General features: G+C 41.6%; 1 protein-coding gene across 1 annotated transcript; it reads right to left on the reverse strand.

Moving 5' to 3' along the window:
- Nucleotides 1-489: 489 nt before the first annotated feature.
- PCK1 (phosphoenolpyruvate carboxykinase 1) lies at nt 490-8,107 on the reverse strand. The gene is made up of 10 exons (XM_063172597.1): nt 7,949-8,107; nt 7,437-7,700; nt 5,880-6,061; nt 5,065-5,268; nt 4,526-4,713; nt 3,535-3,697; nt 3,191-3,415; nt 2,965-3,096; nt 2,147-2,242; nt 490-1,577 (listed from the first exon to the last, which is right to left on the reverse strand). Exons 2-10 carry the CDS (start codon nt 7,658-7,660, stop codon nt 1,123-1,125), a joined length of 1,869 nt encoding a protein of 622 aa, XP_063028667.1. The 5' UTR covers nt 7,661-7,700; nt 7,949-8,107; the 3' UTR covers nt 490-1,122.
- Between the last annotated feature and the right edge of the window lie 7,026 nt (nt 8,108-15,133).

A 15,133-nucleotide genomic window follows, 5' to 3' on the forward strand; every position in this document is an offset into this window, starting at 1 on the left:
AGCCGACACAGGTTCCTGCCCTGATTTTCATTGAGCTCTAAGGCTTTAGGCATCCCAAAAAATCTGGAAAACTTTTTCCCAAATTGTCTTTACTTCAACAGCTTCACTCATTACTCTTGCAAAAGCCAAGGTGCTGTGGAACAGGGACAAATCCTACGAATTTAACAAATGAGCAAGGTCCTAATATGGGGCTTTCCTAGAGGGTAGTTTATTTTATAAATGCCTGCAGTAACTAACAATGCCCAGTTATGGAGAGTGTGTCACCATCTGGATGACTGCTCACAGCTGGTATCATAATTTTTGGATCATTCCTTTGGCTTGAATTGAAGTTGCAAAGACAGTATGTGGCTTAAACTGGCTGGCTCAGGAGCAGCAGATCAACTCCAGTCAACATCTAACTTCCACATGTGCATCTCTGCCTGTGCTGTGCTATTGACAGGAGCCTCGATTTATGTGCATGCAGTTTATAAACAGCAAGAATACTGGAAATGAGGTAATATTTTGTATAAACATTTATTTTATAGTTTAAGAACAAGCCATTCAAAACATCTGGAAATCACAAGAACATGAGTAATATATAATAGCAATATCTTAAATATGCATTAGTAATATAAAGTCATCTTTCACTCTGATAGTTACAACTTCATTTTTCTAAAAAGTATTTAAGACATGAAATATGTTTAGGTAATACATATATACAGCATCTAATTTTCTCTCCTCTTTCGACTGGAGTCTGAGACTCCAGAGGTTTCTGTGATGGAAACAATGTGCTACAACTTGAAGGCTGGATTGGTTTGGATTGTATATGCAGAACTAGGCAAATAATTTACACCCATCATGGCTCTGTGTGCATGTAAGTGACAGAACAGGGTTTCAGACCCCGTGCACATGCACTCCCACAGCTGCTCACCTATTCACAACAACCGATGTAGTTATAAATCATTAGGTCTGGAGTTATTTCTAGAATGTCTCTGTATCTATATCCTAACTAAGCTATGACCTACTTTCATTATAACCCCCTGCCCATCAGTGTGCTGTTATGCTTCCAGTGGTGATTTGGTAAAGTGTGTTTGCCTTGCCTTAGTGTGTGCGAATTGATAAATAATTGTGGGTTTGACCAGCTTAGAGCTGCTTTATCCTCATCTCTAAGGCAAGCAATTCCCTTTCTATTTCATAGGGAAGGTCAGCATTAACTTGCACTTCAAAGTACTGCTTGATTTCTTCTACCTCCTTTTCCCAGAAATCTTTTGAGATATCAAACAGTTCGGTCAGGTTGATGTCCTCTAAACCTTTCAAGTTCAAAGCAGCATCAGTGGGGATGTAACCTATGGCAGTGGGTTTGGCAGAGGCTTTCCCTTCAATCCTGTTGAACATCCACTCCAGCACACGGGAATTCTCGCCGAAGCCAGGCCACAGGAATTTCCCTTGGCTGTCTTTGCGGAACCAATTCACGTGGAAGATCCTGGGCAGCTTTGCGGCTGGACGATGGGCCATGCTCAGCCAGTGGGCCAAGTACTTGCCAAAGTTGTAGCCAAAGAAAGGCCTCATGGCAAATGGATCATGCATAATGACCTTGCCTGTTTGGAACGCAGAAGGAGAAGGTCAGGGAATCAATAGCACATTTATTCTGAAGCACAAAGATTCAGATCCTCCCAGGGTTTACCCACGATCCCTTCACCACCCTTGTGAGCTTTAAGGAACAACACAAGCATTATCCTCGATGCACAAAAGGTACAAATGAAATTAATTTTTGTCATTAAATTTCTTAAATCTCAGGTCAGGCAGCTTAAATGAAGATTCTCAAGAGATGGCTGTCATTCATGCATTTATGTTGAGCTCTAGCAGAAGAGAAAATTTAAATTTGTTTATCCCAGACTGTAACAAGAACTCTCTGTCAAGGCTTCTGGCAACCCTGTGCCTGCATCCTGTTCTGTATGCTTGCCACCTAAGGGATTATTTTGCTTAATTTGACTTTTACAGAGAATTTGGCCGTTAATTCCAGTACAAATATTTTCTATTGTGAAAATGCACAGGTTGCAAAATTAGCTGCCAAGACTGAAATGTGAAAGAGCAGGGGGAAGGAGAGGGCAGGCAGTCCAGAGGGGCCTGCTTTTAATACAGGTAGGCAGATTAAATTTTGATTTACCTTTGTGCTCAGCAGCTGCTGTTGCTTCAGATCTCATGGCTGCTCCTACAAACACTCCATGCTTCCAGTTAAAGGCCTCATATACAAGAGGGACACCTATAAAGAACAAAATCACTTCAGTAATTAGAGGTCCAGAAACATTTTTATGACAGGTTTTGCCATCTGACATAGTGCTGAACGCATGTTACTGGATAATGTATTATAATTTTTCCTGGGTTTTTTAAATCAGTTCATTTCCTGCTCTCTTACAGCAAAGAAGTTTAAATGAATGTTTTCAAAACTGGCTCCTGATTACTGAACACATCCAGTGGGAGATACCTGGGACATCAGAATCTCCAGCAGATTTTAGTAGAAATAGAATCTGGTCTTGTGGTCATTTTAGACTCAGACGTAACATTACTTTTATTTCTTTTCCACCTTTGGGTGACCTTTAGCAGAAAAATTTATTTTACTTCGTTTTCTTTAAACTATCTAAAACTGATTAATTTCTCTAAGCATTTGCTAACTAAACCACTTAAACTACAGGCAAATTGAGACCAATGTAGCAATTTTGTGTGTCTGCTACCCATGTTAGTGGGTCCTGATCTCCCTCCAGCCCTTTATTATTATTATTACCTGTTTTGTGTTAACATCAAACACCTCAGACACTGAAACACCAGTGGCTGGAAGCGTGTGTGCCAAAGGCTAACACAGAGGAATTGGACTAACGTGGTTATTCCCTTGCTTTTGCAGCTGTGAAAGCAAAAGCTGTGGCTATGCCCAGCTGTGTGTCAACCCTTCTGTGGCCAGCCTGGAAGTGCGGCTGCTGCATCTCTTACCAGCTGGTCTGCGGCCTCCAAAGATGATCCCTTCGATGGGAACGCCCTCGGGAGACTCCCAGGCTGGATCCATGATGGGGCACTGCCTGGCTGGGGAGCAGAACCTGGAGTTGGGGTGAGCACAAGGTTCTCCTGCACAGAACAACACAACAAGACAGAATTAACTTGAATTTATTCATTGATTCCAAAGAAAGCCAAAGAGAGGGCCACGGGGTGGGCCAGGTACCGTTGTCTGGGGTCCAATCCTTGTTCTTCCACGAGGTCACTGTCACTCCAGCTGGCAGGGGCTCATCAATGCCTTCCCAGTAAACACCTCCATCACTGGTTTCTGCCACGTTGGTGAAGATGGTGTTCTTGAATATGGTTTTAATAGCATTGGGGTTTGTTTTGACTGAGGTTCCAGGGGCAACACCAAAAAAGCCATTTTCAGGATTGATTGCCCTTAAGTTGCCTGGAAGTTAAATGATAAAATATCAGTGAACCATACTGGTTTAATTCCATCCAGAAGTTTGTAGCATGTCTTACTGCACCTACAGCAACCTGTAAAACATTCCAATTTTATTTCCATACCTTGTTCATCAAACTTCATCCAGGCAATATCATCACCCACACACTCAATTTTCCATCCTGGCAGGCTTGGGTTCATCATGGCCAAGTTAGTTTTTCCACATGCACTAGGGAATGCTGCAGCAAAGTACTTCTTTTTACCTTCTGGATTGGTAATTCCCAGGATCTATTGAAAAATTAATGCAACTGTTAAACAAAGCCTTTTTTTTCTTGCGCTTTTCATTTTGGAGATTGTCTCCCAGCAAGTGGAAATGATAAAATATTTAATTAGGCACATTTGTTCCTACAGAAGAAGCACGACATAATATTGTTGACAAATAACTCAAGCTGTATTTTTAAAATCAGAGTCAACTCTTCTTCCCATTAGAATATCTAAGAAATTCTTATATTTTAAAAAAATGTTAAGTTGGTATATAATAAACATTTCTTTTTATTTTGCTGATTAAAGACCGTATACATCTGTGTTTCTCTGTCAAGACAGAAGAAAACCAGGCAATATTCTTTTGGCTACACAAGTGGAGTGAAAGGAAAGCACTTTGTGCATGGATTCTTCTGCTCTTCTCAAAGACCACAGATATTTTTTCCTAAGGCTGCTCTCTTATGCACTTTGAAATTGTTTTTTTCAGTGGTATTTTATGGCGGTAGAATGTTTAAAGGACAGCAGAAATTAAAGCCAGAAAGGTTACACAGCACAACTCCCTTAGAAAATCTGATATTTGCAGGTTTTTGAGTACAAGAAGTCACTCTCAGATGTTCCAAACTTTGCTTGTTTTATACCATGACAGGTCCTATTTTAAATGTTTAGTACTTGGCCTTGCAAGCAGTTTTCTATTCCCCATGAGCCTGGCACATAACAGATTCCTATCTAAAGTTACAGGACTATCCATATGAGACTAATTCCATTGATGGCCAGGCGGGTGATGGATTTATGTGGCTCTAATTTGAGGTTTAACGGCTGTTCAAACACACGAGATTTAACAGCATAGATTCTTACCAGCATGTGCTCTGCCAGCCAGCCCTCCTCCTTGGCCAGTCTGCTGGCAATCCGGAGAGCAAAGCATTTCTTCCCCAGCAAGGAGTTCCCTCCGTAGCCGCTGCCAAAGGAAATGATCTCCCTGCGATCCGGGAGATGAGCAATCAGCGTCAGCTCCGGGTTGCACGGCCAGTTGTTGATTAATGGCTCTGCAGAACAGAATGTTGTAGTCATGAAGGCAGCAATTTCCATGCTTGATCACGCTGTTGTTTCATCAGCATCAAGCCTCTGACAGCAACCCAGAGCATATGCTTCAAGGAAATCCCTGGTAAGTACTAGGGATAATGATCTCCCTTCCGTCAAACTCTCACTGGGCTTTGATTCCTTGAAGTGAGTTTTGTACCTAGTGCTGTTACAGAACCACCCTGGGCTCCTGTGATGAGGGTGTCCCACGTGCTGAGGACACGCACTCAGCTCCAAAACACAGCCCTGGGCATTTCCAGGAGTTTTTAATGGCTCCTAGGTTTTTTTATGGCTCCTGGGTTTTTAATGGCTCTTACCTTTTAGTGGCAGAGGGCATCCAACTGAGTGAAGGCATTTTACAAACTCCCCATTGCCCAGGGCTTTCAGAACATCTGTTCCTATCCGTGTCATGATCCTCATGCTGGCCACTACATAGGGTGAATCCGTCAGCTCGATCCCAATCTTGGACAGAGGTGACCCAATGGGCCCCATGCTGAAGGGGATCACATACATTGTACGTCCTGGAAAACAGGGAGTAGCAAGATGTGGCCAAGAGCAAAACAAGGAACATTTGAAGTAACCTTTATAAACATGGAGGTTGTTTCTCAGTCCTTTAAAAGCTGTTTGTCTTGTGACAGCTTCTGGTGATGTTTAAAGAGCTGCAGCTTTCTGTTTGTCTAATTGTGTAGCAAGAAGTTTTATCTTAAATGCTGAAAGCAGCAGTTCAGACAGATTGTCTAGCCAGGAGGAAGGGGAGGTGAAGGCCAAGTTCTCTGTTAGTGTAAATCCCTGAATCTGAAATTCTTGCTGTGGATGAGAGGACCTTCGTTCTTATCTCGCTTCCTATCTGCTCCTCAGTTGCTATGTGACTTCCTGAACCAAGTCACACTAATTTTTGTACTTTGCCCCTCTCGAGGAAAATAAGAGTGCTGGAAAGAGCCTGAGGACTGTCCTTGCCCAGGTATTTGGGTCTATGGTAAAGATCTGCCTGAAACCAGTGAAGTGACTATCTGGAGGATAAAGCTAAATCTTCAGCTAAAACCGTTCTTTAAAGATTTTCAGTAACTTGCAACAGTAGTAAGTGTCTCAGCATTGCTGAAAGTTCAGTGTCAATTATCCTTTTCTTGCCTACCTTGCATGCAGCCTGGGAACCTGGTGTTGAAGGCTTTCTCAAAATCTTCCTCAGACATCCAGCGCCCCAGCTGGCTGGTTCCAGTTTTAGGTATTGGAGTGGTATCTCTCTGCTCTTGAGTGATGATGACAGTTTTGCTCTCAATTCTTGCCACATCTCTCGGATCAGTGAGAGCCAACCAGCTGCATTTCAACAAAAAACCAGGGAATTAGACTTTAATTATCAATATAGCATTTTTACCCTTCTGTGGGTCCACTTTAGCCCAAAAGGCTGCTAAAACAATGCTTTGTAAGTCAAAAATTAGTGACAAAGCAGTATAACAGATAACCTCAAAAATCAGTCAGATAAAGCAATTTTATCAGAGAATATAAGACTTTCCAGTAATAATAAAAAATCATATGGCCTAGGAAATTCTTGTTACATGTTAATACTCCTTTGCCTCTTATCTCAGCCTTATTCTCTGTTGTTAACTTTCAGGGAAAAGTTAATCTTGTTTAATTCTCATTCTCATCAGTGTGAAGTTGTTTTGTATGGGGACCACAAAATGATGCCTCAAACTAAGTGGATGCCAAGGAAAGTAGTTTAAGTGTTGGTATAAGTGCCAGAGGGATCAGAACCCAGCTTCGTGGATTGGCATAGTCCCTTAAATTAGAGGCATCACAAAGGAAATACTGAGTATAAGCACGATCATTAAAAGTGAAGGAGTTCATTAAAGGGGATTCTTTTTCCCCTCTAAGGAATTTTTTGCCATCTATTTACGATAGAGGGGATTGTTTTACATTTTCACCTCTGTGCATCGAAATTTTCCACGAGTATAAAAATGTTCTAGTTGGGCTGTCATAACCATCATCACTACAGCTAAGCATATAATTAACAATGAATAATTTATCTGGTGAATCTTGCCCTTTTCTCTCCCAAATAGTCTGCAAACAGATTGCCAAATTCCTGCTTTTAGTTATTCAAAAGTCTTTGCAGATTTCTCCCATGAAGATCTCGTGGTTGGCACGTAATTCTCGAGTATGCACTTGTTGTTAATATTCTCCTTTCACGTTCAGTTAGTTGGGAGAAATTATGAAATATTTGAAAAAAGTATTTGCAGAATACATTAGAGTCAAAGCTCATCGGCACGATATGAATAATGCCTGTACTGAATAATATTTGAACACCCACAGACCTATTTGAATGCCACAAAAAAGTATGTGATGAATAAACTAATTGGCTAAAATAGTAGAATTCTTCAAAAGAAGATTTGCTCAATAATATTTAGCCGTTGCTAATGATAAGTTGCCTAAGTCTCATGACATTATTTCAGTTCCCTGATGTAACTAATCAACAGAGAAAATGTACAGTTGATGGTCCAACTGAATAATATGTTTTATCTAATTTTTAGAGGAAAAAGTTTGCTTTTCCTGAGTATTTCACCTATGTAAGCTAAAGTTCCAAAATGTTCATGGAAAGCCAACATTGGAGAGCTTATAAGAAGTTTTTAAAGTAAACAGGATAGAAAATGAATTTTCCAATTCTGAGATGATACTTGACTTCATGTAGGCTACTCACCAGTTCTCATACTTGTTCAGCTTCTTGATCATGCCTTGTTCTACCATGATGTCCAGAAGTTTCTTGTTCTCTTCTTCCGAGCCATCGCAGATGTGGATGCACTCAGGCTGGCACAGCTTGGCATTGGTCTCGATGAAATCCCTGGCTTCTGGAGACAGACTCTCCCAATCCCCCTGCACAACCTTGGGCATGACGTTCATGTCGGCTTTCAGCTGTGGGGGCATTATTGAGGCTGCTGTGGTTCTTGTTGATGGCTGTAAAATACTGATCACAATGGAAAAGCAAATAGATTAGGTGTGTTAGCTTAGCTACGTTCTAAACAGCGTCACAAAGCCTGACAACGTATAACGCAAAGAATTTGCAATGGACTTGATTATGTACTGCTTTAAAATCAAGGTAGGGAATTTGGATCAAGGTGGGAAAAATAGAGGCCATTCTACTAATTTCAGGTAGGAAAAATAGAGGCCATTCTACTAATTTAAGGTGGGAAAAATAGAGGCCATTCTACTTACTGTCTATGGAAGCTGGAGCTGGAAGCCAGAGAGGATTTTGCTGTACCTCTCAGTTGAGCCTGTTTCTCTTGCTTTGGAGCTCTCTTGCAATTGCTGCTTTCCAAGGATGCACCTCCTTCCTTAAATATTCTTCATGGTAGTGTCCATCCCACCAGTTGAGGTGAAGGAGGCTTGGCCTTTACATCACCACTGGATGTGTCTTGGGACAGTGCCACTGACATTGTCATCATGCAGAGTTGTCAACAAAGCAGCCCTGGCAGGGTAATCATTTAACAGGCTTGATTAATGAATGCTGAAAGCGGAGGTTCTTAGCCCCTGTTTTGAAGCAGTTACAAAATTTAGCAGTTTAACCAAACTTTGATCCATTTTGGCTTTGAAATCAAAAACGTCATAACTTCTCGGTGTGTGGGAAAGGTTGAGTACAAAGAGTTTCTGGAACCAGGAACACGGAGGTCATGCACAGAGGCAAAGTGCAGTTGGCACATTTTGCAGGCAGATGGTCACTAGCTGGCTGTGAAGTGGAGGCTTGTCCAAGGAGTGTTTACTCACCTTGGGAACATTGCCTGATCTGGGTATAAAGTTCAACAGAGAGCACTGACAGGCCTGAATAACCACTACGTAAGGCCCACAGCTCTTATTTTTGTCTATGCAGTTCTAAAAACATCCCTAGCAGAATAAATCTAAGTGTTGGGGTTCCTTCAGTGTAGGCAAGGAAGTTTTTGTTTATGGCTTGTTTTAGGCTCTTGCAAATGAAAGTTATTTCCTATTGCTACAACCTCAGAAGAGGCAGAGTGGTAACTGTCTCAATAATTAACCTCCTCTTTCAAATATTATGTTTTATTTTACTGGGAGTTCTGTGGGGGCGAGGTGTCATAAAATATTAACCCATCCCTAAATTTATACTCAGAGCAAAAGCACAGAACTGCTCAGGACTGGGGCTGCACACTGTTGTTCTGTGGGTGAAGTGCACTGTGTGCATGTGCACTTACACAGACCTGAGTCTGCATCTGTTTCAGCTGTGGCACAATCTGGTATCAACAACCACTACTACTCTTATAATTCTGAGGGTTATCTCAGTGTGATATCAGACACTTGAGTGTCATCTCAGATACTTTGAGCTTGTCTCTGTTTCTGCATGCCTGTCTTTAGCTTCCACTATTCCATTTTAGACAATTGTGACCATAAAGAAAGGTGGTCTTCACGTCTATTTGTCCATGCAGTCTGGGTGTGTGAAGACTGAAGTATTTCAGACAAATAGAACTGTAGAAACAGCCCTGCTGCCATGTCCTCTCCCTCTATTTATACCCAGTCCTAGCAAAGCATCTGGAGCCTGGATAAGGTGATGCATTTGTGCCAACTTGTGACTTTTTTGTGTTGATGGGGCTCTTACCATGGTTGTCATTGGTAGTTTGCAGAACAGGAAATCTGGGATTCCCAGCTAAGTTTCAGGGAGTTCTGAAAAGCAACAAAATTGACTTATCTTGTATAAAGGGTGTTCACAACCTAGCTATTGCTCAGGTTTGTGAGGCAGTTGGTTGTTCCCAGCAAGGTTCTTGCTGAGGCAGCCAGCAGTGACTTCCAACCCCCCAAAAAGCCAGGCTGGCAGAGCAGCAGGGATCAGGATTGTAGCTCACCTTCCCACCTGCAAGTCTAAAATACTGCAGAGCTGACTCTCTCTCTGCAGGAACACCCTCTGGGACTGTACCCTCTATCTCCCTTGCAAAGCCTTTTATTGTGTTTTGTAAATAAGGGAAGAAAACAGTGAGGTAAGAGGGGCTGTCCTTGATGCATGGCAAGGCCAAACATTCCTGAAAAGGAAAACAAAAATCTGGTGGGATAAGAGGTGCTAAAGACTGCTCCAGATAGGGCTGTGATGTAAGCAAAGATAAAATCCCAAAGCAATTTAATAATGGCAAAGCTGGTGTTTGTCTTAAGAGTCCACATACTGTGTTGCTGGTGGAGCTGATGAGAAATATTTTCCTTTTAAAACATGTCATAAAGTACCTTCATTAAAAATAAAATGGAGCATAATCTGTAGTAATACTAAGCAGAGCCCTTTTTCAGAGAAGTACAAAAATACTGAGTGCTTTTTGTTGGCCAGGTAAGTCAGTGTACATTGAAATAACTGAGAGTAAGCCAGCAATGCTCAGTTGTCAGGAAGAGAGTAGACCAGGAAATTATCATATTGCAGCACAAATAAAATCAGAATAAAATCTTACATAAAACAGTGTAATACAGCAGAATCAGTCCTCGTGTCTCTAGGTTTTGAGAGGAATAAAAAAATTCCCAAACCCAGAGCATTAATTTCTGCCAATTAAATTACAGTCAGGCAGGTGTTGTGCAAATTTTCTAGCACTGCAATCCTAACCTCCCACAATCTTGCTATACAAACTGTGGGCTTCTCTTGAGAAGACACTAAATATGCCAAATTGGTGGCACTGTGTTATGAACATATGTCCATTAAAAATCACATTAAGGATTCCAAATGTTTTTCATTTGTGATGGCAGCAGGGCTCGAGTACAGATGTCCACTGGGAATTCTAGACACTTCAGCATCAAATTACTTGTATTTAGGTAACACCTCCCATCAGAGGATCTCAAAGCATATCACAAACACACAGTAAGCCTCAAGCCCCTATATAAAACACACATAGTATTTGGTGCAGTGAAATAACTGGAGCATATGCAAATCAAGGCCAGGATTTTTTTCAAGAATCTTCTCATTTAGAGATTCAGCTTTTAGAAAGCCAACAGAAGGCATTAAAGGTTTTATGTGAAGACAGTGAATTCTCATAACACCCACTGTCTCCCACACAAAAACCCAGATGTAGCACTTGCAATGGCTCAGTTTCAGTGGTCTTGAGGTGTCGCCCAGTGCCAGTGGGTGCTGCTGTCAGGATTCAGTTTCTGGAAGATTTCACGAATGGCAAACATAGGAGGTGGTATGGGGAAATGTAAGGCCTTTTAAAAAATAGTTGTCTTGAATGTAAAGTTTATTTTCCATTTAAATGAGAAGCCTTTTTTAGTAGTAGCTGCATTATAATGCTCATCTAATAGCTGATACGATTTCTTCTGATTGAACTTTTTTTGGCACTTTTTCTCTGTGCTTCTTGACACTTGAATGTGATGCTTATCAGGTGCCTTCTTGGAAGCTGTCAAATCATTTAAATGTGTGTGAATCTGACATTTCAAGATGACAGTGTTCAACAAGTGCCTTGAAAGGAGGGGTTTTAGGATGTTTGCTTTGATGGACACCATTCAGGTTGCTCAAAACAGAAGTTTTTCAGCACTTCAGGCTTTACAGACTTACTAGAACTCAGTAAATATAAAGGTTTTTAGATGCTCAAAAAAGTGTCAGAAAAAGGAAGCTTAACTCATCACTACAAACCAAGGTGCAACAAAGCACTCAGAGTGAGATCTGAAAGTTGTTAATGGCATATAATAATACTCAGAAATTCTACTTCCCTCCCATTGCTAATTCTCCTACATATTGTCACCTCCAAGGAGTTTGTCACTTGGGTATTTTGCTATAAAATTGTAGGTTTTTTAAAGATTCTCTGAGCTGCTCTTCCAAGGGAAGAGCACTCAGTGCCTCTGGATTGCTATTTCTGTGGTGTTTTGCTCAGCTGACACTGAGCACTCTCTGACAGCTGCTGCACTGAATGCCACAGAGTCCAGACCCAAGGGCAGCCCTTGCAAGCTCAGAGAGAGCAGGGCAGGGATCGTTCTCTCAATTTCCAAAGGAAAACGTGAACCGTGCAAATTGCCTGAGGTTGCAAAAGCGCCTGTGAGCGAGCCAAGGGCTCGTTCCAGACCCTGCACGGTGCCGGGCACGTTTCTGCCCCACAGCCCCTCTCTGGCAGCAGCTCCTCAGCACTGACCCACCTGCAGCAGGGCTGGGGGCCCTGCCACGTGTGCCACGCTCCCCTCCACGTGTGAGCCCTGGGACTGAGCCCCTGCCACCGGCCACAACAGGTAGCAGCGAGCTGGGGGCGCAGTGCTTTACCTCCTGCTCACCTCCCTTCCAACCCTAACCCAGACAGGATTGGGCAGATTGTAAAATATGCTCTTTGTGGATCCTTACAAAAGGCAATGTGATTTTTTTGGCCCGTGTTCAAAATGAAGTGGCTTGTTCTGATGGTGGAGGAGTGGAAAAAAATACCCAGATTTATCATAATTAGGCTGCACTTCCATTAACCTGTCCAGCATTTTCAGCTTGACAACAGACATTTCTCAAAACAAATGGAAGCAAATTTCATCAGCCAGTAAGATGCACTGGTGCATATTTACAGTTTCTAAACAGTCACCAAGCTTTGATGCTTCATTCAGTATCAACTCAAGTGCTCAATCCTGGGCTATATTTTAGGGAAAGTCCTGATTGTGCTACAGTACATGCCAAGGCTGACATTACACCATGGGCACACTGGTTTCTTGCTTGTTCTGCTTTGGCAGATAAAATAGTCTTTATTGTTATTATTACTACTTTATTTTTAGGCTCACTTTTACAGGCTCAGCTCTGGAGATGGGATTGAGACATGTAATTTTAACTTTGATAAGCAGTCACTCCTCTGGAGCCATTTCTTGAGGTGTGACTCTAATCTGGGGACTCTTCCTTAAAGGAATGCTGTTATTTCTCAAAAAAAAAAAAACCCTGTCAAGGATCAATGTGAGTATGTGAGTAATAGGCTCTGTAGGCACTGGCACCTGACCAGTGGCCAGGTATGTGTAATTCTGGTAGCTTGGGAGCTCTTCTCTGCAGAAAGTCTCAGTCATGTGGAGAATTTGGGCTCACCAAGACTTTGATTTTTACCCTAGCCACGACAGAATTATGATTTTTGCATTGTTACTGCAGGATTTTTTTGCTGGATGAACAGCAGAACCACAGCCAGAAGAGAAGGGGACAATCATACTAACCAGAGTGAAAAACAGTCAGCAAAAGGTTTGTGTTTCCCTTTACTTTCAGCATCTGCTCTGCTCAGTCCCATAAAGCCCAGATGGCTCCAAATCCAGTTTGCAAATAAAAATGGTTACCCTTGCTGGAGTGAAATCTCTTTCCCACAGAGGTGTGTGCTTGCAGCAGTCAAGGACTTCCTGCTTCCTACTCGAGTAGGGAACAGACAAATCCTTGCACATGAGTTCAAGCCTCTTCAAGAATTTCAGCTTCCTGGGGTGTTCTGCTAGCTGTGCCCTTTACAGAGACCTCACCTCCTCAGGCATGAAGAAATGACAGGGAAGCACCTTTTTATATTCTAAATTTGTTTGTTTTTTGTAGGATGGGGCAACCCTGGCTCCCCTGGCTCCTTCCTCTTGCACGCTGTTCATTATTTCTCTGTGATGCTTTGCCTGCTAGCAGCTCTGTGCTGGCAGCTGTCCTTTCAGGGTTACCCAGCTCTACCTGTGCCACAGGCTTTTTTCTCTTTTCTTTAAATCCTCCCTCATACCTTTGTTCTCCCTCAACGTTTCAGTCAACTTTTACTTGCACAGAACTGGTCACAGTTCTGTACGTCCTTCTTGAGTTGACTCCTTTGAAGAAGGATGGCTTTAACCAGTAAGAGTGGGGGCAGATTCTGAAGGTTTAGGTTCTGTTTCTTCCTCTGCTATGGATTTCCAATTTTGACTTTGGACATGTAACTGCATCCCCAAGCCTTTATCATCTCCTAGGAAGGTGCTTGGGACTAGACAATGCCAATTTCTCCCTGTTCTTATGAATTCTCCTAGTTTGGTTGATAGTTCCCAGCTAGAGAAACTTAAAAGCTAATTAACCATGATCATTATCTCTTCTCATTTTTGTCAGTGCCACAGACAGTCCCTGCTGGGTTCTCTCTAGGTTACTGTAATGGAAATAGTAAGTTCTTACTTTAAATGTAAAGCATTTATTAGAAACTGTTTTCTCCTTCAATAGCAACACAAAAGCAGCAACTTGGGCTAAACCTTGTCTTCTGTTTCAAGTGAGATTTGTTCTGTACTTTTTCCCCAGGAAAACAGCTTTGATTAATATTTCAAGCATTTTATAACACTAAAAGCCAAACAACAGGATAGAAAAGCTGATTATGCAGAAATGAAAGCCAAGCTACATCTAAAGGTCAGAAGCCAAAAGTGCCTATGTCAAGCACTACATACCTTTTGGTTCTTGAACCTGGCAGCTGAAGGAAAATCAACATTGCACAAAAACCAATAATCCCTGTAACGAATCCTCTGTTTACTGGAAAATTCTTATGTAAGTGTTAACAGGTCAGGTGAAATCCTACATACTGTACATTTCTGCTTAGCATCATTGTAAAAGGCATAAGGCAACATCAGTGGACAACAATGGGATTTTTTCAATGTAAAGGCACTTTTGTTTGGTCAGTGTAAATGGTTCTTACCAGACGAATGCCACAATTATGATTATTTCTACAAACAACACTCAGTAGAGAGATCAGGAGTTCAACTGGACCCTGGAAATCATGGGAATTTTTTTCTTATGCTTTTAGGAAGACAGAATTCTCACTGCTATGTGTGCATCTTTGACTGACCATCTGTAACTCTCCAAATTTACTGATTCAGGAAGATATATGTGTATATCAATACTGTTCATGTAAAGAGAAGGTTCTTACATGGGTGTTTAAACCACCATGTACAAATGAACAGCAATCATCTTGCATTCTGCAAATAAAATTAAAACCCCCATGCACTTGCTAACCTTTTAAGGTTCAGGTATTTGCTCTAAATAGCACTAAGTACCTTTGTATGTAGGTGAAGCATAGATGTTCTCTGCCCATAATATCTTCAACAAAAGATGGGTATGAATGACAGATCAAGAGACTTTCAGTTTGTAGAGGCAGCTCTGAATGGAGTAATAACTGTGATTCACAAAACGTGTCACCCAGGTATTCTCATCTGCTTTCTAGACACTGCCTCATTCTTGATTTTTAACTTACAAAGACTATAAAATTGACTTGGTTTCTTACAGGAGCAGAAAAGATGTGCAACTAAGCCTGTTATACTATATTTTCATTACCAGTTCCTGATGGACAGGCCTGGGGCTAGCTGGTTGTGGACTTTAAGTGATGGTTCAACATTGTAGCAGTGTGAAAACTAAGATTTAAGGTATTTCTGCTGATAAATATCATGGACTACATCACCTGCTGTTCAGTGAAGTGACATTAATGTACACGTTGTTAAATACTCTCTTAAATTTTCTTG

This window comes from Melospiza melodia, chromosome 19 (assembly GCF_035770615.1).
Source record: "Melospiza melodia melodia isolate bMelMel2 chromosome 19, bMelMel2.pri, whole genome shotgun sequence".
Classification (NCBI taxonomy): Eukaryota; Metazoa; Chordata; class Aves; order Passeriformes; family Passerellidae; genus Melospiza; species Melospiza melodia.